General features: G+C 35.4%; 1 protein-coding gene across 1 annotated transcript in view; it reads right to left on the bottom strand.

Annotated features, from left to right (window-relative positions):
• Window positions 1-1,924: 1,924 nt before the first annotated feature.
• The window catches only part of Vegfc (vascular endothelial growth factor C), a 102,827-nt gene continuing 79,748 nt past the window's right edge, over window positions 1,925-25,003 (bottom strand). The window contains exons 4-7 of the mRNA XM_055593687.1: window positions 19,036-19,187; window positions 7,331-7,437; window positions 6,728-7,061; window positions 1,925-2,420 (exon numbers count right to left, since the gene is read on the bottom strand). Of these exons, the coding sequence (XP_055449662.1) occupies window positions 2,306-2,420; window positions 6,728-7,061; window positions 7,331-7,437; window positions 19,036-19,187 (708 nt within the window). The 3' untranslated portion in view covers window positions 1,925-2,305. The remainder of the gene's footprint in view (window positions 2,421-6,727; window positions 7,062-7,330; window positions 7,438-19,035; window positions 19,188-25,003) is intronic.

Raw genomic sequence — 25,003 nt, 5'->3', positions numbered from 1 at the left:
GTCTCTGACATGAACTCAGTGACTGACTCTTTGATCACCCCCTCTTGATGGAGCAACAGCCATATGGGGCCACAGAGGAAGACAATGCAGCCTGTCCTGATGAGACCTGATAGGCTAGGGTCAGATGGGGGAGGAGTGCTTCCCCTATCAGTGGACCAGGGATGAGGCATGAGAGAAGAGGAAGGAAGAGTGCGATTGGGAGGGGATGAGGGAGAGGGCTACACCTGGGATACGAAATGAATTAATTTTAATTAATAAAAATAAATTAATTAATAAAAGAAAAAGAAAACCCATGCTTTGCAGACAGGAGTTTAACACACAGAAGTTTGAACCAGGAGATTTTATTTTTCCCTATCTACAACTCTAGGTTGATGAAACTTAGGTCATACTGCAGTTTTTCAAAACTGTAGCACATGGTAAAACTATTCCTCTATGTGCATTCTCTCACCTGGAGTCTGTTCTTCTTCTGCCTCTGAGTGACATTCCTTCAGGAGCAGGTGTGAGCAGGGAAAGGCTGGAGCCCACATAAGTTCATGGCCCTTTCTCCATCCTTTAAATCTCATGCTGATAAATTTAATCTGATGCTCACCATTTAGCTCTGTTCTAAGAGGTGCCATTTGGAGGAAAGAGGGTATTTTTAGACGTTCTAATAATGGAATCAGTTTCACTCAAGCAGTTTGTAAATATTAAAACCTCCTTTAAAAAACAATCTGGAAGCTAAATCTTACACAATTGCCTGGCAAAACAATTTTTTTTTTGCCTTCAGCATTTTAGGCTGAGTATACAATATTAGATTTCTAGACATGAAACACTGTTTATAAACTTTCCAACTCTTGGATGTATTAATTGTTGCTGTGAGCTTCTAGTGTTTTCTCAACTTTATCTTTTGGATCAACCATGGTATCTTGGGATTCTTGCAGAGTTGAAGAACAGTCACACTCTATTTTTTTAGCTTTTTGCTAAATCACATGTATGGGTATTCTAAACAACTGTTCACCTTCAGTCCTAGACCTTCTATAATAATGGCACACACACAGATACACACACACACACACACACACACACACAAACACATATCAATGTATTTATTATAATGTGTTGAAGTGGTATTTTTATGGTCCTCATAATGTTGTCTGAAAGCTTCTATGGCAATATATTGTCTCTGCCACTTTTGTTCTTCATTCAAAATTATTACATCTCCAGGGACAAATAAATGCTTTGTCTCTGAAATTCTTCTGGTTTTAATTTTTAGTTTAGTGATTTTTTTGATTGTTTGTTTTGCCAGTATATTTTAAGAAACACAAGATTTAGATTGACATTCGAGCTAATACTTAACAGTCATTGTAACAGGTTCCAATCTCTTTTACAAATCCCAGGAGTCTTACCAAATGAAGCTAAGATTTCATTTTGTTTGTTTAAATAACTAAAATAATCACTGTATTCCAAATGTAGGAAATCTAAAAGTGATTTTCCAAATGGACAGTAACTGATACATAGTCTTGTTTCATTTCTAGAACAACCAAGTTGAAAAGTTATTTATATTTAAATTTCAAAGATGGAGAACTTTAGATGAAGATGGATCTTCCTGTCCTGTTGGGTGCAAAGAGGATGACTATGATTTTGTGATTTTCCTCTGTGAACTTGCCTTAAAAAATTAAACATCCTGCTGTTATCAAATTAGTTTTTTTCTCTCCCTCTATCCCTTTTTCCCTCAAATTTAAAAATGTGGGCCTTATCTAATCTATCCAGAACATAAATAAATGTGCACTGCATATGACATCACCTTAGAGTCTACAGAATACTTTTCATTAGAAAATGGAAGACAACTCATAAATCTGTGATGAGAGAACTTTGAGAGATGAGGTTTTGTTTTCTAAAACCTGAATACAATGTAAGATGGCAATGGACTGAACTCCTCTGCTTACAATACAATTTTCATTTATTTTAAACATAGTTTGCATGTTATAAAAATACTGATCACAGTGAGCTTTACCAATTGTTATTGCTATAAAAATGAATGCAGAACAATATTTTTAGTGGAAATAAATTATATAGTCATTCTTTTTTTCTTTTTCTTTCTTTTTTTTTAAATCACAAGAGAAAAACCTCAACTGTCTGGTCACTGGCAGAAAACCAGTCTTTGAAGAAGTCTTTTGCACATGAGCGCCAGTCCACTCCCACAGTTAGCCACATGGTTCAAGAAACACAGACTCGGGTCCCGCGGAGACTTTCTGGGCACAGAAAGTTCTACCATGGCAACAGTTCTTCAAGACAGTAAAAGGGTGGACTGAAAATTGGTATAATCTTAGTTCATATGTGGTCTTTTCCAATATGATGGGACACAGCGACACACTTCTTCACTAAATGACAGTCCTGGGTCACAGTTCTTCAGTCGATTTGTACATGGTCTTCTGTAACAACTAGAAAAACACAGAGAAACACATACGTTGAAGACCAAGGTAGCAAGTCAAGATGCTGCAAACCAGCTTTTATGTATTCTTAAGTTTAAACCAGGAAAAATTACTAACTCTATAATAAATGTGTTTATAAGTTTATAAATGTTTAAGTATGTGCTTAAGTTTACAGAATTGTAAAGGAATGAAAAAGTCCTTAAAAACATAGCTTATTTGCTGACATAGCGATGGAAAGATGGGCTATTGTAAGCATTAGTTCCTTTGAAGTGCTCTCTGCTTTGTGGATGAAAGTAACATGGAACAGAAAGTTTGAAAGTGAATATTTAAGGTCTGCTGATTTCCTGTGATCACATAAGCATGGCAACGTTCACAAAAGTCTGGGATGTGCATGGGACCCAGACTTCTAGGCAATTAAACCCAGCCATCTTGGCAGGACTGTTGTCTTTGGCGAGCAGCCCCATCCACGCTTTTGTGTTTTTACTCAGCAGCTGACTGGCTGGTGGTGGATAACTCCCTTTTCTCCACCTGTACTCCGCATGGTGAGGAAAAACATGCACAGTTGGGGACCTTCTTCATTCACCCCATATTTCCCGGTGCTAGTAGTGGTGAAAGAACAAATTACCGGCCATTTAATTTTTGAAAATGCTATAGTAAACTGACACTAGCTTTGAAGAGTGTCTTGGGTGATAAGTCTGCCTCATTGTGTAGTGGGCTAGAAAGGAAAAATTAAAGTGAACTGAAGAGAGTGTTAAAGATTTAAAATTTCATTTCATGTAGAAAGGAAAGCATAGCTAATGATGTTTTAACTTTTTTAAATTGTTACTTTTTATTATTGTTTTCTTTGACAATTTCATGTGAATATATAATGCCTCTGGATTACTCTCCCACTTTCTACTCTTCTTATCTCCCTGCTATCCCTTAGCAATTTCTCCTCTTCACCAGCCCCTTTCACACATTCATGTCTTTTTAATTTTGGTTTATGAACAATTCAGTTTAATCATGGCCAGCTGAGTGATCAGTGTCATGGAAGTATCCCCTGAGGCTTGGGGGTGTGGAGTGGTGCTCATGAGCAGATAAACAACTAATGGCAATGAGTCCTCTCTCCCTGAATCTATCAGAAACAAATAATGTAGCAATGAGGGATCCCTGTCCTCTTAGCCCTTCCTTCATTCATGGCCCAAATAGGCCAGTTTTTGTGTAGACTCAGTAAGAACATCTATTACTACAATGAGTTTATGATTGCAATGGCCATGTTTTGCTCCTCAAAAAGGCAGTTTACAGTTCTTTTCTTTCTCTGTCTTCTTAGCTCTTACATTTTTTTCAGTCCTCTTTTCTGAAATGTTCCCTGAGCCTTAGAGGAGGATGGTATAAATATGTTAAGAAATTTAAATATATTAATGATGATATAAAAAATACAGTTTCTTTATTAGGCATATAGTTCTCAATGGTCAACAACACCTGATGATGATTACGGCAGAGTAAAAAGAAAACACACTCGACTTTAATAGAAAATATATGTATATTTTATAATTTCCTCTTTTGCTCCATCTAATTGACACCTTAAAATCTGGAATAAGTTTAAACACTTAGAAAAATGGACACAAGGAGAGTTGCAGTTAGTATAAAGTCTTAGTCTAGCAGTGCAGTTCAGGGCTAGGGAAATTGCTCCAATAACCACTTGCCCAAGACAAGCCAGGTTCAACTTTCAATCCCAGAAAAACAGGAAAGAACTTTATGGAACACGTTATCTTTTTTAAGCAATATATATAGTGAAATAAATAGGGTCTATTTAGTTAATATGACAATTCTCTGTAGAAAAATAATGATGTCTGGTTAGTCTATAGGCAGATGCCAAAAAATTAAATTTGGCAATATGTACTAGATTCACAGAAAAATTTTTCAATGAATAAAAAATAGCTTAATAATGTTAGATGAAATGTAATAGCTGTGTTCTTTTGGATGTAATAATGTATTTTTTTAAAAAAACATCATTGGTAAGTAGAGTAAAATAAAAAAATATGTATTATCTAAAATATTTTTAAATGAGTAGTAAGATTCCTGTAAGCAATTCTGTAACGTTTAATACAATATTGTCTCATTATACAATAACTACAAATGACAGATCTTCAAAATTATAAATTAAAATGAGAACACATACTCGTGAGAATCAGAAGATCAAATCTACTTACTTTTGATTGAATCAAAAGGTACAAGATTAATGATAAACAGTAATGAAGGGACTACACCAAAAATGAAAAGATATGACTTCATAGATATTGAAAGGGTGCCGGAATCCTTATGGAAGAAGAGGGAAATAGAAAGACCTGGAGGGGACAGGACTTCCCCAAGGAGAATAACAGAGCCAAAATACCTGCCCAGGGGACCTGCAGAGACCAATACTCCAACCAAGGACCATGCATGGAGAGGACCTAGATGCCCTGTTCAAAGGAAGCCCACTGGCTGCTCAGTTTCCAAGTGGGTTTCCTAGTAAGGGGTACAGGGGCTATCTCTGACATGAACTCACCTGGCTATTTGATCATCTCTCCTGGGGAAGGGGGGGGAGTGCAGCCTTACCAGGCCACAGAGTAAGATGTTGCAGCCAACCTCGATGAGACTTGATAAAATAAGGTCAAATAGAAGAGGAGGAAGTCCTTCCCTATCAGGGGACTAAGGAAAAGGCATAGTGAGAGAAGAGGGAGGGTGGATGAGACTAGGAGGAGATGAGGGAGGGAGGTGAAGGAGGGATACAAAGTGAATGAATTGTAATAAATAAATATATATATGAAATTAAAATAGATATATAAATAAATTAATTAAATGGTAGATGAATGAAAAGATACAATTTAAGAAAAAATTTACTGGAATCAGGACTCTAATGTACAACAAGAAGAGACTGGAACTAGAAAAGTGGTAACATTAAAGAATGTGAAGACCTTTACTAGACCTAGCAACTAAGAGGCTTAGACACAGCTTACTACAGAGGCCTCTGCCGGGCTCTAGTCCCAGCTTAGACAACAGATGGAAGAGTACAGAAAGCCAGATCCACATGAAGTGGAGCAACTCTGAAAAAACAGCACAATGGCTGAAGTGTTCTCAGAATTGAAAAACAAAACAAACAAACAAAAAAACACAATGATATAATAAAGCAGAAAAAAATCAGTAATTTTCATGAACTGAGGGAGAAGAAAGAAGATTCACATCTCTCTAACTACAGTTCTGGGGATGCAGCAACCTCCTCTGGCTTCCATGGGCACCAGGCACACACATGATGCATAGACATACATACAAGCAAAACACCCATATGCTTAAAATAAAAATAGCATTTTAAAAATGAATCTTGAGTTCCATTTAATGTTTTTGCTTTTAATTTTTAATTGCTTGTGTATGTCTGTTTGTCTGTGAGTGTGTGCACGTGGGTACAGGTGGCTATTGATGCAAAATTAGGGTGCTGGATCCTTTAGAGCTGGAGTTAAGGGAAGCTGCCAGCTGATGTGCTGCAAACCAAACTCAAGTCTTCTGAAGGAGGACCATGTTGTTTTGATAACCTTTACCAGCATATTCCTTTATTGTCATAGTTAACTTCATCCATCAAATCTAGAGTCATCACACAAATCCAGAGTCATTTGAGAAGAATGAACCTCATCTAAGGAACTGACTAGATCAGGTTAGCCTATGCCCATGTATGTGACACATTTTCTCAATTTCTAATTGATGTAAAACCTGCCCATTGTGGGTGGTCCAATCCCTAGACAGGTAGGCTTTGGCCCCGCAAGAAGGTTGGAATCAAGCCAGTATTCCTCTAGGTTTCCTTCAGTTCCTGTCTCCAGTTTCTGTTTTGGTTTCCTTGATGACAGACTATAACCTGTAAGTTAAATAAAGTTCCCAAAGTTGCTTTTGGGTATGGCCTTTTTAATCACAGCATCAGAAAGTAAGCTAGAACATTTTTTTAACTCTCGCTAAGCATTTAGTATAAATATTTCATTTTTTAGATCAAATTTCGCAGGAAATGGAGCTTGGCATTAATTTTAAGCTTTAAAATGATGCACCAAAGTATCTGGTCCTAATTTACACCTAAAAGTGTAATTGTTGGAGGTTTCAGACAGAGACTAATGAATGAATTTCTAATATAATATTTACTCTGGGATAATTCATAGAGGACTATGCAAGCAAGAATAGCATTGATTTAAATAATCACATTTATTCTGAGAGGATTTAGTGGCTTCATTCTAATAATTAGCTGCTGGTTTGGGTTCCTGGTTGAGAACGTAACATTTTCTAGAAAGGAATTAGTGCTGTGTATGCTGACCCCTTACCTGCATGTTTGATGGTGGAATTTCTTCCCTTTAAGGAAGCACTTCTGTGTGTTTTCTGTACATTCACAGGTACATTTTCCAGGGTTCAGGGGTTGATTTCTTGGACAGGTTCTTCTGCATACACACTGGCATGTGTTTTCATCAAATTCCCTGTTGGCTCCACATGAGCTGGGTAAAAGTTTGTTTTTGCAGACACACTGGCATGAGTTTCTGTCTAGTTCCTTGTGGGGTCCACAGCTGGATGGTCGAAGCCCCCCTTTGCAGACACACTGGCAGGTATCTTCATCCAGCTCCTTGTTGGGTCCACAGACATCATGGAATCCACTGGTTGTGTCTAGACAAACACAGGACATATTTACTGGACCTTACTTGGTTCAGGGCATGGCATCACATACACACATTCAAACATCTTTCCTTGTAGTTTTTCAGTAAAGAAAATGATAAGCCCCTTTATATAGAGATTAAAAATAGTAGCAAGAGGAAGGAGTGAATATCCTACTTTATATTCATTTTAAGGAGTGATGAATGAAATATTGTGATTTAATATGAAAATGTTAATCAAAATACAGATCAGACATAGGCTGAAATATATTTTTTACTTACCATCCTCAGCATTTGAATAGAATATGAAATCCTGCTGAGCTAAGCATCGGCACATGTAGTGATTCCACACGTAGTTTGCTGGACAAGTCTTGTTGGCGGCTTGACACCTTATAAGGAGGTAGATTAAACAGAGGCTAAGCAACGCTGTAATTGGCATATAGAAGAATCATTTCTTTTTTATGTATGTGCTACAAGTCGAAACATGCTTTCAGGAAAGCTTTAAGATATATAAGAAGATAGATGAACCATCACTGTTTCCTCCCCAATGATCCTTACCTCACCTGCTGCCAGGTTTTAATCTCAAAGTTTACCGTTGTAAGTTAAAAGGTCTTAGGTGACTGCAGACTTTTATTTATTTATTTTTATAGTCAAATAGGTTTCTTTGAATAATGGCACATTGTTTTAACTTACTTAAAAATTTGATGCCTTCTATACTACTTTGTGATTTCATTTATCAAATATAACATACATTTCAGGCAACACTAAAGGCTATTTAACAAAGTTTCTCTTCATGACTTTTAGTGGCTGTACAAAATTTCATGAGAAGCTGCAACTGGTCTGTTTCTGATGATAACTACATAGGTGGCCTTCAGCTTTTGCCTCTCAGATACTACTGCAGGTTTGGTGACATTCACATACAAACTCCTTTACTGTCTTATTTTTGAAGCACAGGAACCATAACTCTAATATCTTTTGATCAAAGCATAATTTCCACTTTAAATCCCACCAAAAAGATCCTAGAGCATGTTTTATTGTAATTTTGTTTTCATTCCTTCTCTTATTACTGACGCTCCTTTTCTTCCTTCCTCCCTACCTCCTTTTCATCCTCCCTATTTTAGAAAAAAATTATAAACAAATGGTCTTCACTCAGGCACTTAAACCCCTCCTTGAATGTTTGAAGTGTCTTGGCCTTGGCTGACAGCACCCCATTCATGTTAATGGCTACAACATTAGGCACATCAGTAAGACAGACCTCACTATCACATCTTATTGACTGCCTCCACACCTAAGAGTGGTCCATTCTTCACATAGCTGTTATTAATATTATTATTAATTATTATTATTACTACTACTATTTTGAAAATGGAATTCAGAAGCTATCACTTGGAACTAATTGTGTTCTGTGCCGTTAGCTCTTATATATTATTAGGAACCAAATAAAGATATATTCTGCAGACTTTTCTACTAGTTAATGTCTATCCTGGAGGCTTCTTGGCATTTAATATTCTAACTTACTGAGCATGCATTAACCTTTACTACTTAACTTGTTAAGAGACATTGGTGTGAATATCAAAGACGTATTTACTTAGATATCACACATCATTCATTTTAAAGCAATATTGTAAACAACATTATGTAGTGGAAGAATGCTGAATGAGTTCCAAATTGTTACAACATAGAAATAATCTGTGAACATCCTAAATAATTCACTGAATGCAAACAAGTAAGGTGTGTGATTTGGACATTGCTAAGAAAAGTTGCATAGATATATACTCAAAGTGATAAATCACTCTCATTCAAAAACATCCTAAGAACTATTATGAAATCATACAAAGGTTTTTGGGGTTTTCTATTACAGAACAAGCAATTCTGAATTGTGTTTGTTTTAAAGAAGGCCCTTATTATGTAGTGTAAGCTGGCCTTGAACTTGTGATCCTACTGTCTTGGCCTTCCCAGTGTTGTCATCGTAGGAACATACCTCTATGTCTATCTTACAAATATGTATTTTATAACCATGTTTAGGCATCACCTCTGGTGATTTATCAGTGCTTTCCTTCCCAAACATCTACACCACCAGTTCTAAGACACATTCTATTCATTATTTTCAACATGGCAGTGTGTCTAAAATGTCCCATATGCTTCAGCCACACCATCACCTTCAGCAAATGGCACTGTTTACTTAACTTTGTTCTCCTTTTCTTGAGTTCTCCCAAGGGTTATGGCCCCTTTGGGTTGGTGAAAGGGTCTATTACCGGGCATTTTTTGAATTTGGTTTAAGTTTGACCTTTTTCTTGCCTGCTTACTTGCTATATCGTGTCAATTAAAGCTTTTCATGGAGCATGCAAACAGTCCAGGTGATCGCTTAAAAGCAACTATGTGTGAATGGCAGTAATACTTGCTGATTATCATAAGAGTGATTATCATAAAAGCAACTTAGATGCTTTCAAGATAGTTTTTCTTTTTTTGGTACAGACAGTATAGATAATGGAAATTTATCTAGAATAAGCTATTCGTGGGGGTTAACTACAATTTGGTGTATTTTTTTTCATTTAAAATAAAATAAACATGCTTACAGTATATTTTTTCAGGAATAAATAAGTGATCTTAAGCAGGATAAGCATGCATGTATTTTTAGGCAAAATGAAGATTAATTATGTCCAAAACCAACAAAGGATAGCTAGGGCTTTCAGCCCATATGCTTGACTTCATGCTCACAAATTCCAAAAAGGCATTTGGCGCCCAACAATCTTTATATACAGAAGTGCTTGCTTTATCATGCGCATGTTACATGGATTTATTTTTAATCTTAAATATGTAGCTTATTTACTTATGTGATAATGAGTTAAGACTATGAGAAATATGTATTCATCGATGTTCGTTTTGATCCCTATCCCCAGTGTGTTATTACTCTTCTTAGTATTTTTGTTTATAAGTTTCAGTATTTCCTTTAAAAAAAAAAAACAGCCAAAACCAAAAATCAACAACAGTGCAATATTTAAACCTTGTTTTCTGGAACATGCCATGCCATCCTAAAAATTTCAGTTAAACCTGAAGGAAAAGCTCTACTCACTACATTATTTTGGCATTGTAGTGGTTTGAATGAGAGATTCCTTATAAGTTACAGATATCAGAATACTTGGTTTCCGTCTGGTGGATGGTAAGGGAGAGTAGCAGGCATGGCTAGCTAGCGGAAGTGTCACGGGGGGGGACAGATTTGAAGTTTCCAAATGCTGATGCCATTTTGAGTTAGCTTTCCGATTCTTGCATGTGGATCAAGCTCTTAGCTACTGTTCCAGCACCATGCCTGCCCTCCTGTTCCCATGCTCCCTGCTGTGATTGCAATGGACTGTTTTCCCTTGGGCCCAATATGTCTCAAATAAATTCTTTCTTTTATAGGTTGTCTTGGTTATGGTATTTTATCACAGCAATAGAAAAGTAACTAATACAGTTATCATTTTATTTTATAATTTAACAATGGATATATTGTTCACGACAACTTCAGATAACATTTATCAATTTTCTAAACCAACATCATTAAATTTATATGTATACTCTATCCAAACTTTAATATCTTACTATAAAGCATACTTACACCCTTCTACATATAATTATAATATCCTTTTATATGTTGGTTATAGGTGGGTACATTTCTTTTTTGTTTTGGCAATGTGTAATTTATCCTACCTTTGCCTTATGCAATGCTTTTTTAGCTGTTGGTTACAGCTCATATATGGAGAATGAAATCAATTAAAAAAGATTTTCAGACAGAATGTCTTCAAACTTCATCTTCCTGGATTATATAATAAGTTTGATGCTAGCCTACACTACATGAGAAAGTATCTCAAAAACCAAAGAAAGAACAGAGAAGAACAAAATAAAGCCAAAACCATATATTTCGTAATGGAATGGAATGACATATAATAATAACATACCTATCAGAGTGAATGTGGTAAGGATGGGTTTCGACAACTTTCTTTCAGTTACACACACACACAGACAGACACACACAAACAGATAGAGAGAGAGAGAGAGAGAGAGAGAGAGAGAGAGAGAGGTGCATTGAATCTCAGACACAAGTCCCCTTTCCACTTGTGGTATGCATATATTTGGTTGTAGTTTCCTTTTTTTGCAGTCTAAAAAATTAGCGTGGGTCTACAGCTGGAATACAGAATGAATAGATGGCAATTGATAAAAAATTAAACAAACAAATAAATAAAATTTAAAAGTTGACAAAACAGAGATCTATGGTATTTAATTGCAGAGTGACAGGAATCATCTCAACTTCTATGTCCCCTTCTACTGAAAAATGGAGGATCGTCCCCTTCAGGTGAGCTTGGGAAGCTTTGTGTTTAAAGTGTGTATATGTCAGAGCTCTATTTAAAATAAGTAGGAAAATAAAACAATTTTCTGTCTTTTACAGAGTCAGAAAATTTGCTGTTTTATGGGACATTTTCAAAAATACAAAATTAAATATGTGAACTTTTTGTGTAGAAACAATTGCATGAATTTATTTTGGAAATGTTCTATAAACATCCAGATATGGATTTTTTTTATTTTTTTTAATTTTATTTTTTTCTTATCAGTTACATTTTATTGACTCTGTATCCCAGCTGTGTCCCGATCCCTCATTCCCTCCCAGTCCCTCCCTCCCTCATCTCCACCATGCCCCTTGCCAGGTCCACTGATAGGGGGGAACCTCCTCCCCATTCATCTGATCCTGTTTTATCAGGTATCTTCAGGACTGGCTGCAAAGCTCTCCTCTGTGGCCTAACAGGACTGCTCCTCCCTTGGGGGGTGGGGAGGCCAAAGAGCCAGTCATTGAGTTCCTGTTAGAAATAGTCCTTGTTCCCCTCACTATGGGAAACCAATTGGTTACTGAGCTACCACAGGCTACATCTGAGCAGAGGTTCTAGGTTACATTCATACATGGTCCTTGGTTGCATGTCAGTCTCAGAAAAGACCCTGTGCCCAGATATATTTGGTTCTTGTGGAGCTCCTATCCTTTCCTCATCAGACTAACTCCCCTTCTTTCTTATGATTCCCTGTACTCTGCCAAAGGTTTGGTCATGAGTCTTTGCTTTGAAAACACTGCTAGTTAGAGTCTTTCAAATGTGTTCAGTAGACTCCTGTCAATGTTCAATGCGCATCCCATCTGTCTTTCAAAACGAGGATTGATCATCTTACCCCATGTCCGCTCTCTTGATTCAGATATGGATTTTTATAGCAGTAAATACAGAGCTCAGATAATCTAGTTGTAACACAGCTTTTTCTCTTTTGTGTTGATGTTGAACAAAAAAAAATTATTTTGGCAAACACTCTCAATTATATCTGCAACAATCTCAACAACACAAACTTTGTAGTAGTTACTAATTGTTTGCTTAAAGGGAACTAAATATTTTGGGTTCTAATAGTCTTAAAAGACAATTTATGTTTCTAAAATATATGAGAAGCTTCACACAAATAAGCAATTATTACTCATCATAAAATATATTAATGTTGAATCTGAAATTGTACTAGATATATTGAATTAAAGAAAATATTTGGATAAATGTTTTCTATAATTTCTAAATGGTGCTCCCTCCTTCAGATGTAAGAAGCAAGATCTGAGAATTTATATAATACCATTCTAAAACTGAGATGGAAAGAAATTTGTAAATGTTATTATATTATAATGAAAGTGTTGAAATATTATATAGAAAGATTAACACAATGTGCTTATTGCCTTTATGTTTTACTTTTCAAAGCATTTTGATGATTTTGACATTGATACTCAAAAGTAATGGTTAATGTGCATATACAGAGATTTTTATGATTGAGAAATTTCATGGCAAAGCCCATTACCTGAAGCACATGTTTTCTACAACCCATAGAATAAATATCTCTCCAAACAGAACTTTAATTTTTCTGAAAGATAACAGTTACTTTTATAAAAGTTATTTCATTATTTGAAAACTTCACTTGACTGTTTTGCTAGCCATAGATTTTGTTTTTTGAAATTAGAAGTCATGAGTTCATGAATCTATGCATTCTCAATAGGAAAATTATGTATTCCTGTTTTCTTCAACCTAGGAACCTGCAACAGAGGGCCTCTGAAAGGCTCTGCCCTGCAGACTACCAAAGCAGACATTGAGACTTATGGCCAACTGTTGGGCAGAGTGCATGGAATCTTATGTAAGAAGTGGGAAATAGTAAGATCTGGAGAGGACAGGAACCCCACAAGGAGCAACAGAACCAGAAAATTTGAACACTGGGGTCTTCCCAGAGACTCATACTCCAAACAAGTACCAGGCATGGAGATAACCTAGAACCCCTGCACAGATGTAGTCCATGGCAGTTTAGTGTCCAAGTGGGTTACATAGTAATGGGAAGAGGGACTGCCTCTGACATGAATTGACTGGTCTGCTCTTTGATCACCTCCCCGTGAGGGGGGAGCAGCCTTACCAGGCCACAGAAGATGACAATGCAGCCACTCCTGATGTGATCTGATAAACTAAGATCAGAAGAAAGGAGAGGAGAACCTTCCCTATCGGTGGACTTGGGGAGGGGCATGGGTGAAGAAAGGGAAGGGAAGGTTGGACCAGGAGGGGAGGAGGGAGGGGCTTATGGGGGATATAAAGTGAATAAAGTGTAATTAATAAAATAAAATTTAAAAAAGAAAATTATGTATTCAATAATAAAGTCAACATTTTTATCTATTAACATTTCTGAAATTTTAGAAAGAGGTATGCATTCTGGGTAGAGTAAATTCTAAATATTGGGTAATAAACTAGTGCTTAGACTTTTAATATTATGGCATGCTATCTCATGTATTTTATATTTTTGATATGTTTTCTCTACATTTTGGCACTGAATTTTATATTCTTAGAGATTCCCTGACTTCTTAAACCCACAGTGAATGTACTAAAACACACTGACATTATTATACCACAATTGATAGAAAAGAGCTGAGATGTTAACACTTCTTTCAAAGAACTATAATCTTGAAATATATTTACTTCATAAATTAATCCCAAATGTGTAGTTTTTGAAGTATAATTGACAAAATTTTATATTCTTTAGAGACAAAATGATGTTTTGATACATGAAAAAAAACTTAAAACTATATATGCCAAGAAGCTAAGAGAATCCCAGCTCCATTACCAATTTTTCATATTAATTACAGTTTATTCACTTTGTATCCCAGCGGTAGCCCCCTCCCTCATCCATTCCCAATCCCACCCTCCGTCCCTCTTCTCCTCCCATGCCCCTCTCCAAGTCCATTGGTAGGGGAGGTCCTTCTTCCCTTCCATCTTAACACTTTTGATAACTATCAAGACAGAGATTTAATTTCTTAGGTGCCTGCTGTCGATGATATCTGAACTTCAATTTTGTATTATGGAAGAATATAGATCCTGACAGTTTTTAAAGTTGTCTGAATAACAACTGAAAGGACAACCTCATTTTGGTGATGTAAAGGATTCAGAGATCTGGATAAAATCCTCCATTAGTTATCTTCCAAATATTTTAAAATAATTTTTACCTTGATCTCATTATTCATGTCACTGGGATACATTTTTATGTTTACATAGACATTTTTCAGTTATAACTTTTCTATAGTGCTTAACAATGAGTAAAAAGTAATAAAACCTTTCACTCTAGGTGAAAGAGTGGTTGAATGGTAGAATGTTTGTTACTATATGTGAGATGATGGGTTCAATTCCTACACACGCACTCTTAGAAAAATGTATATGCAAAGTGCCCTTGTAGTCAGTGTTATTATGTAACTTCCTTCATCTAATACAATAAGAAATAATGCATCCTTAATATTCTGAAGTTTAAATTATAAAGGCCTGTATGTTTTTAATATACATACATCCAACTGATGTGCATATACTTATCTATCTTGAACTGAATTTTGTTAATTCACACGAGCTTATGGCCTTGTCTGTGTTGTTGCTTGCCTGTGTTCTGTTAGTCTGCTGACATGAAGAAGAGAGTACAGAGCCAGGGTTTGTTCAGTAGTCAAAGAAAAAAAAGTAGATAAAGTCTAATGGATGGAAAATTTTACGCTTTTAATAAATCTGGCAAGCAATATTTGAAAAAAATAAGAAAATATGTACATTAGCTTAAAAAGTGAAATGGAAAGATCAAATTTGTTCTTTTTATATAATTCTAAAAACTGTTTGAAAACGTAATATGTCATATCCACCGATGGATATGAATTAGCAGTTCAATGTTGTATGGTTACTGAGTGCTTGACTTAAGTACAGAGTGCTTGAGTTTTGAATTGTATGGTTAAGAGAGGAGGAACACAGGTGAATAATGTGTGCAGAGAGGTATTAAGGCCTCTGCTTTATTTGTGTTTTGACGGTTTACAGAAGTTTTAATAAAATAAAGCAATAGAAATTGTTACATCACTGACATTTTTATTTCCACATTTAATTCAAATTAACTGAATTAAGGTAGAGAATGAATAAGTTTAAACAACCAGAAATTCAGTAAGAATATACTTCAAGAAGGCCTGTGATCTTACTGTCGTGCGGAAACAATACTTCAGTCTCAGAAAACTAAAACCCCAACCAGGTGACAACAACATCAAAAATCATTAAAGGGCAAAAGAAAGTTGCTACGACCTCATAATAACACATGATGTGAGGAGTACAAGGGAAGGAGAAATACACAGGTGTAACATGGGATTTCAAGGGCAATGAAATTCTTTTGTATGATACTATCACTGTGGATCCCTGACTTTGGTCACTGGACAAATTCTGTAGAACGTACTGCAAGAAGAACTGCTATGTAGCCTATGGGATTTTATTAATTAGTTTTATTATACTAGCTAACTGATGAAAGCAAATATGCCTCAACTTCTTTGGCTCTTTCTCTCCATAAAGACAAGCATATGATATCAACCATGTTGAAACAATAATTGTCTTACGCGTCCTGAGCATAAAATACGCAAAGTGTTTTGGTTATGCTAAAATTTGTCTTGCCATTTTCTGTATAACAAACTTTGTGCTCTACCTCAAAACCTAAAAACAACAACAACAAAAACAAAACAAAAAACCAAAAACCTCTTGAGGTTGCTGTTTAAAGCTTTAAAAGCTTAGCTTTTCTAGATTTCTCACTCTAATTTTTCTACCCAATGGAGAAAATCACAGAACAGAAATGAAACAGATGAACTGGTATGATTTACACTTTGTTGTTCCATCTCCTAGTCATCCAGAAAGCCACAGAAATGCTGCGACATCAAAGGCAATCTTCAATAAAACTTACAATCCAGCTACTACAAAATATCTTGTTAAAGTACAATGCTTCAGGGTTTAAACAATGCTTCTCTTGACTGAATTTCACTGGTAAGTTCATTCACGCTTATTCTACCTACATACCTTTATAAAACCTCTTATTCTACCTGCATACCTTTATAAAAACACAAGGATTTTTCTAGGCCACTGTTTACTACTTCAAAGTCACAGCCTTAGTAATTTCATTACACAATACTCTATTTATTGAATTAATTGAAATCTAATTAAATCACCCCACTGATTGCCATTAGACTGTTCAATTTTCTTACATCTTCATGGACATTGTAGTTATAAACCAATTAACCAACCAATAAATTTACCACTATTATGTTCTCTGTGTATATGTATGTGTCTGTGTATCTCTTCCTCTACCCTTCTTTGATTATACCCTTCTCTTTCTATTTTGTAGTACATTGATTTACTGTAGTAGACTGCCATAGGAAAACCATAAAAATGTAATCAGTTTTAATTTAATAGAATATTAGTAGTTATGAAATAAACAAATTAGATGTAAATGTAATAACACAATTGCATCTTTAAAGCATAATGTCCAGAGCAAAAAGCAATGCTGTCATCTTAATACAGAAGCAATGCTATGGTATTTTGATATAACAAATGCAGGGGAAAAACTTTAATCTGAGGCCTAAGAAATACATATGGCCTTAGAAAGGCCAAGAGAAAGAGAGAGAGAGAGCACTTACCTCAAGCTAAAGTCATAATAGGAATAAGACACAGAGCAGGACATGGTTTTGTGACCAGGGAAGAATCACACTTTGTAAAACACAGATGTAGAGAATAATGTCAAGTAAGATAGCAAAGAAAAATAATGGTGAGAAATTGGTCCTCAATTCTTTAACTGATAGGCACTGTTCTTGGTTTGATGAAGCAAATTATGTCTTTTAAAGTTTACTTAAAATAGTGAACAGGAATGGGAGAAAGAGTTAATACTAAGAACCTGACCTGGCTAATGTGCCATATCAGCCACATACATAGAATAAAGTAGATGAATGGAAGTGATGAGAATTATACGAAGGTAGAGTCGTTATCTCACTCTTCTCCCAAATAATTAATCATGCTTTTGTGGAATAAAAGAAGAATTATTTTGCAATAACTGCAATTACAAAGTCTCAAAAGAATATGAGAACTTTGTGCTATGAAAAACAGAGAAATAAAAAGGATTGAACTAATCTTTGGATTTAACATATAGCTAATATGATTATATGGAAATATAAGTGTGGAAAAATTACTACATGACAAGTATATGATTATATCTTCAAATGAAATTTAGGGACCATGAACACAAAGATGCTACCGAAGGTTTTCAGAATGGCTGCTTTATCCAAGGAAACGGGGCCTAGAAAATAAACAGCAATCTAAGGACCACATGAAAGAGATGAAACATAGGACCTGCTATGTTAAGGTGGTTGTTTTTCTTTCTTATATTCCTATGGTTTCCCTTATAGATATCTGTGAGATCTTTTCTTCCTCATAGAGAACACAGTTCTGTATTAATAGTCAAGCTATCATTGAGTTCACCCTAAAATGTCCTGAAGAGGGCCACTTATCTGCCAAATTAAATTCAGCAGCATGAGGAGAATCCATGGGTACATTTCTTGTCGAGGCTCTGAAGGTAAAAGCGTTTCTTAATTTCTTGTCTTACATATCATCCATGTATTTATGCTATTGTAATAAGTGCTGGAATTATATTTGATTCACTTTTAATTACTAGAAACAATTAAAAAAAAACCCACTGAGCTGCATCTTTGTTTCAGGGTTCAAAATTCATAAGACCCAAAACAACAATGAAAATTATTCTAAAAATTTATTCACAATGTTTGAACTGATCTTCTGTCCTTCCCTTTAATCAAATGCTACTCTTTGCTAAACTAAAATTAAGACAGGAAAAAAACTTGAATGTGAAACTACAGTCTGAATGTTAATTAAAGTAATATGAAGAGAAAATTCAAGTAATCAAGATTTCAATAGTCAAACTCTAGTAAAGGAGCAGGGGCTGTCTCTGGCATAGACTCAGTGGCTGACTCTTTGATCACCTCCCCCTGTGGCATTCAATCTTGCCAGGCCACAAGGAAGATGATACAGCCAGTCCTGGTGAGAATTGATAGGCTAGGGTTAGATAGAAGGTCCTCCCCTATTACTGGAATAGGGGAGGGGCATAGGAGGAGAAGAGGGAGGGTGGGTGAAACTGGGAGGAGATGAGGGAGGGGTTACAGCCAAGATACAAACTGAATAAATTGTAATAAATAATAAATAAAAACAAAAATATGAAAAAAGAAATAGGGAACTATATTTCAACTATATCTTACTATAAAATCATAAAGCATATGGTTAATTTTTGTTTTGGATTTAACTCATTCAGATTTAAATTTTAAGCTTCAGAATGACTTGTAAGTGAATATTCAGTTTCATAGATGTTAAATCAATGTGACTACTTCTTTAGTTGTGTAAACAGTGGTAGGATGTTCCCCACTCTATAGAACATCCTTTTATATTGTGAACTACCCTGCCTGCACAATGGGTAGCTCAGAACAATTTTACTCTTATTGTATAATATTTTAGGTTTTGTGTTTCCTGAGAAACACAACAGTCTTTACAAAACTTCCCTTAAAAACTTGTGTTTATTTGAAGATAATTTCATATTAGGAGAATATGTAGGAAGAAATAGACTGAATTCATACTCACTGTGGTAATGTTGCTGGCAGAGAACGTCTAATAATTGAGTGAACTTGTCTGTAAACGTCCAGCTTAGACATGCATCGGCAGGAAGTGTGATTGGCAAAACTGACTGTGACTGGTTTGGGGCCTTGAGAGAGTGGCACTGTAATCTCAAACAACTACAAAGGGATAAAAAGAAGAAAAATATTATATACATGCTACAGAGGACTTTCAAGGGACATGTTGGAGTCCAAAAGAGGGCATGAGATTAGCTTTCTATGACTGGGTATTGGGTAGTGTAGGTAGGGCACTGACACTTTTCAAATAATAACAGAGAGTGGTTTGCTCCCAAACAGAATCTTTCAAAGGAATGATAAATAGCTCAGATGTTTGCATCACATCGCTAGTTATGAATCATATTAAAAGTGTGACTACCAACTAATGATATGCAACAAAGCAGTGACAAACCAGTGTATTCAAGAAAAAAAAACTTCAGAGTCCCGGATTCCTCAGTGTCAAGGTCTTAAAGCCGAGGGTTTTAAAATGAGACACAGATTATCTGAAGGAAATATCTTCTGACTTATGAGCAAAGCTACTGTCCACACAGCCAAGAATGCTTACTTAAGTCCTATTTTATGTAAACTGAATCCACAGACACAAATTATCTTATAAAATTAATTTTTATTCCAAATGAAATTTCTCCTTGAACATTTAACACATCTCAGATCTCAAGAATTCACAACATTTAACATAAAAACAACTATTCCATTATTTCAACAAACAAAGCTGTGTTACTAAAATCTTGACAGACCTTATAAAATGAGCTAAAAATAAAGTAGGACATTTTACATGCTGTGTTGAATTAGAGTCTGAAGATGCAGTTTAGCTAAGTTGTCTGTTACACTTCTGTCCTCAAAGGAAAGGCAATGTTTTAACCTGAACACAGAGCAAATGGATTTCAATTCCTAAGGTTTATAAGCCAATTTATTACTAGAAAAAAATGAAACCTTACCCATTAAATGCTTGTTTGTAAGATCTATTTATAGTAAAGAAATGACAGTTGAACCCATGTTATTCTGTATTCTCATGGCAAACTGAAAAGTGCTTCAATGGGCAAAATACCTTAGTGCAGTGAAACTCTTCCCTGGCTGTAATTTTATGCCATCAGTTGACAATTGCTGACAGCGTAAGGAACTAAAATAACCCGAAAATTGTGGTCACACAATAGAAAGACTATCTCACTGAATTAAAAAGAAAGAAATATGATTATTTATAACAACATGGGTGGACCTGAAGATCACTTTACGTGAAATAAACTAGGCACAGAAGTGCAGGTCCCATATGATCTCAAATAGAAGTGGAAAATAAATGTCATTGAAATGAAGAGTGGAAATGTTGGTTTCCAGAAAGTGGGGTGGACTGGAGGGGGATGCTGCAGTCAGACCGCAGTAATTAGTTTTAGGGTGCTATTTCACAATGAATGGACTGTTACCATTTGTGTATTGCATATCCCAAAAAGCCAGACATATATTCAATATTTTTGCATAAATGAGTTGTAAATATTTGAGGAGAGAAGTATGTAATGTGATTACACAATGTGTGCATATTTAAGCGATACATAGTACGCAATTAATATGAATTCTATGTTTTTAATGTATCTATGAAAGTAAACTTACATAGCTAGAAAAGGACCATCTAAATTATATGATACGCATTTTCTTTCTTTGACGGGTACTTCCATTTACATTAAATAGCTCAACTACTTTTTGGCAAAATATAGCATGCTCATAGAAGACAGGTAGAGGAATATACCCAGGCAGGATATTTTTCTTAGCTCCCATATTTAAAAATTGTATGGGTTTGGAGAAGTGGTTAAGTTTTCCCAAGATATATATTTTTCTCTAGTTAACTAAATATAATAAATGATATTTTACTTCCAGGGATTGCATAAAAGAGATATTTAAAATATTTATAAGTTATTTATTTTTTTGTGATATTGGGGACAGAGCTTAGACAGATCTAACACTGAGCTGTGCTTTAGCTCTTAATTTTTATATTTATATATTATTTTACGTTCATAGTGATCTATCTTACATTCTACGATGGTGCACATGATAGCAAGGTATATAAGCCAGTAATTAAAGGTCTAATGTGATCATATAATAAACAATTAAATGTCTGTGTCGAGAGCTGTAGGAGAGCCAGGTACAAGTTGTCAGTATCAAAGCTATGAATAAAATCATGGGCATTGTTGTGCTATTCAGTGAGATCATTGAGAATGCAAAAAGAATTTGTGCTGTAATAGAAACCTGGGGAAGAGGAACATTAACAAAGAAGGCAAGTAAACCTGTAAACATCTTGTGAAAAGGTAGACTACTAATGGGGAAACCCATATGCATTAGAAATGGGCAAAAGAAGGAGAGAACTTGAAAAGGATGCCTTTGTAAAGTGTTGTGTAAATCTCTCCTGGAAACAAATATGGTAGGAACTAGGTAGAGACTAGGAACCCAACAAGCCACTCTGTGGGATGTGGCTGGGCAGAAGGAAAGGAGAGGAGCAGCCAAAGAATCAGGAAAAGGAAGAGAAAGCACGATGACTGGAAAAGAATTCAGAGGTGGTAGGCCACTAGGGCATTTGTGATTTCGCTCTGAGATTGTCTTACATGACGACACAGCACTGTCTCCAACAGTGATGGACAAGGCATCATTGAAGATAACTGTGGATAAGGACTGAAGTGTTTCTGCCCTCAAATCTTGGCAGGAACATCTCTACCCACAATGTTATTGTCACTCCAGGCTCCATCTACCCTGTTATCCAAAGGGGAAAGGGACCAGAAGGCCACAACAAGCAGCCTCAGTGATCATGGAACCATTCCCATACTCTAGTAGATAATATTCACTCTCAGGGTGTCACAGAAGAATGAGCTTTATTTAGTAGTAAGACTCTGAAGAATGTTTTGGTCAGACAGAGGACAGCTAAACTGTGTATTAATAAGGTATATTCCCAGAAAAATTAACATGGCCATAAGCTTCCAAAGGTAGAAAGAAAGTGTGGATGAATATATAAGTAACGGGATGATGTAACGGGCGAAGAGGTTAAAAACACTACCCTTTACAGAGTTGCTTTTGATGTAAATTGGGCTTCTGTGAGTGCTACAAGTACAGTGGTGCTTCAGAAGAAAAAACAAAACAAAACAAAACAACAAAAAAAAAACTTTAGAATTAACCAAACTCAAAGAAAGCAAAATTACAATTAACATTGTCACATTTCCCTCTGCTAAGTAGACAATAGGGAAGCTGATTAGAGTTAATTAATGTGATCGATAGGGATAAACAGGCTTAAAGCTTTTCTTCTAAAACACATCCTCCATCCTCAAGTTTTGACTCAATGTTTTTTTCATTCTGTATTTGAATATGTGAGTAGGGAAAGGTGAGGGTTCAGAGAAAGAGCCCTCATAATTTTTATCCATCTGCCAACTTCAAAGGGCTGACTGTACCTATGCTAGCTCTTGCCATGTATTCAAGGGGCTTCTCTAGTTTCCAATTTCTTTCTGTATTGCCCCGTATGTATATGTCGATGAAAATATGTCTTATATTTCAAATTACTATAAATTTTCTTGTTTGCAAACAAGTTTGTGGTTTTCAATAGCTATGCTAAACTGTATATTGCATAGAATGAATCAGCAGGCCTCTTTTTCTAATCAGATGATAAATGCTTACAAGATATAAACTTTAAAAAACAAGTAGGTAATCAATAACTAGAAGTACATTTTAGAAATGCATATGCCACTTTCAAATTAAATCTACATAGTCTCCAGACAGTTGGTTGTTTTCGTCTTAAGTCATTCCCAAGTATGAAATAATAACCAAGACCTTGTAGCTAAGGAATAAGAGAAATTGGGTAGAGTCCTGGAATTGCCGTTTATAACTGTGGCTTAGAAACAGGTATATCAATCCTAAGCCTCCATTCTATTATCTATAAAATAATGACGATAATGGCGATAATTATTGGTGAGTTTTGAGTCTACCTTTTCTGCACTCATCATTTTTTATTACAATAGTGCTATCCAAGATTAACGTAAATCTTTGTTAAACAGTTTCTGATATTTATTTTTAAATTTCTGCTTAAATTATTTTCCTTCTTCCGATCTTCAGTAATGATTTATTGAGCATATACAAGTGGCTAAGGTCCTTGCTGGAATTCCAGGCCGAGAGCCATCACTAATACCCACAATATGCAGCTCGTGGGTAACAATATTATCAGCGAGCAGGAGTGTAACACACATGTGTGCATGCACTGATTCACACACACATGTAACGGGCTTGTGAGCACACAGCCTAACACACAACCACAATAGATACTATAGGAGGATTTTTTAAGGTGTCAGAGAGTTTCTAATAAATATTCTTAATAAACAAGTAACAACAGTGTAACCTTCATATGAAATCTTCTCTGGCCATTTTGCCAAACCTGAACAATATGGTTAATGACAATCTTCTGTCAGTAGAGGCACGATCTATATAAACGTATTGATGCGCGGAACAGTAAGTGGATTCCATTATGCTTTAATACTATTCTCACTCTGTCGCCAGGCTAATTTGCATTTTAATATGTACATAGTAGCATTTTTTTATCCACTTAAATTCAAATTACAACATTCAGGGATGATGTGCAGAATTAAATAATGGTCGATATGTAGCATGTCTATTCAGTTGGTACTAAGAGACAGCACATTTTACTTAATAATGTAATCTATTGCAGTCTCATATTTACTAAAACAGGTTTATTGATATAAAGTACTTCCAGAACAGTACATAATATTAATTTATACTTTTTTAAATGGGAAAAGTATTGCTCATGAACACTGATGTCATGTATATCTACATACTTTGTTTTGGCTTTGGAACAGATTTTAAAAAGACACAGACATAAGTCATTTTAAAAGTCTGAGAATTGGAAAATATCTGATTTTATATTCTGTGAACGTGTGCTAAATAGGGGGAAATAGGAAATATTTCTGACCTTAGATTTCCTGTTGTTATCTATTGGCATTCCTTTTAAGAATATTCAGTGGTCAATTTTCACCAAGAATGGACTTCTAGCAGAGCACACTTTGAAACAATAGTGTTTACCCAGCATAGCAACTGCTGCAGACCAACAGTCTCCATCTCCATACACCTTATAGGCTGGTCAAGAGAAAGTGCAGGACTTTTTCTTTGGGAATACCAGGGATACAGTTTATTACCAAATTCAACAGAAATATTTTGGATACAAATACAGCCCCAAATTGAGACTTTTAAGACATCGTCATATCTAAAATATAATTCCCTTTTGTTTTATTATCCTAACTTTGAGCACAATAAACATAAAAATAAAAGCTTGTGGCTTGAGTTTATACTAGCAATAGTAAAATCACACTTAAAACTATGAAACATTTAAACTAATAATACCTAAAAATGCGAAAATGTGAAAGCTCAAAGTTCGTGTTAGTGGTTAAACTTAATGTTCTGGCCACTCAAACATAGTTGTTCAAAGCCTATAGAACTCAGATTAGATCTAGAATGAAAAATAAAAAAATAAAATAAAAGCAGGTCGAAGTGTTTGACATAAGCTTGAACTAATTAGCATAGTGTGATGCATGAAATCCAAACAGTGTTACAAATAGGCTAAAACCTCAAATGAAGAGTTTTCAGATTCCTTGATAAAATCATTAACATCCTCAGTATCTTTATGCGACTAAAAGTACTGTTTTCCCAAAGGTTCCTTCATTACTTTCTTCAGGCAAATGCCGTTACTCCATTACTTTGTGTTAACTCTTCCTGGTCGTGAGCTCTTTGTCCACATGAAGATGAAACCTTTTCTAACAGCTGTATTTATTTGCTAAAGATACAGCACAAATTAAATTCCTTATAAAATACATGAATACATATGAGTGGACTAAATTAATCTTCTACACTACTGCAGCATTCTGGAAGAAATATTTCTAACTACAGAA

Source organism: Psammomys obesus, unplaced genomic scaffold (genome assembly GCF_907164565.1).
Source record: "Psammomys obesus unplaced genomic scaffold, mPsaObe1.curated_primary_1811, whole genome shotgun sequence".
NCBI lineage: Eukaryota > Metazoa > Chordata > Mammalia > Rodentia > Muridae > Psammomys > Psammomys obesus.
Note: the sequence above shows the minus strand (reverse complement) of the source record. Positions and strands in the feature narration are given on the sequence as shown.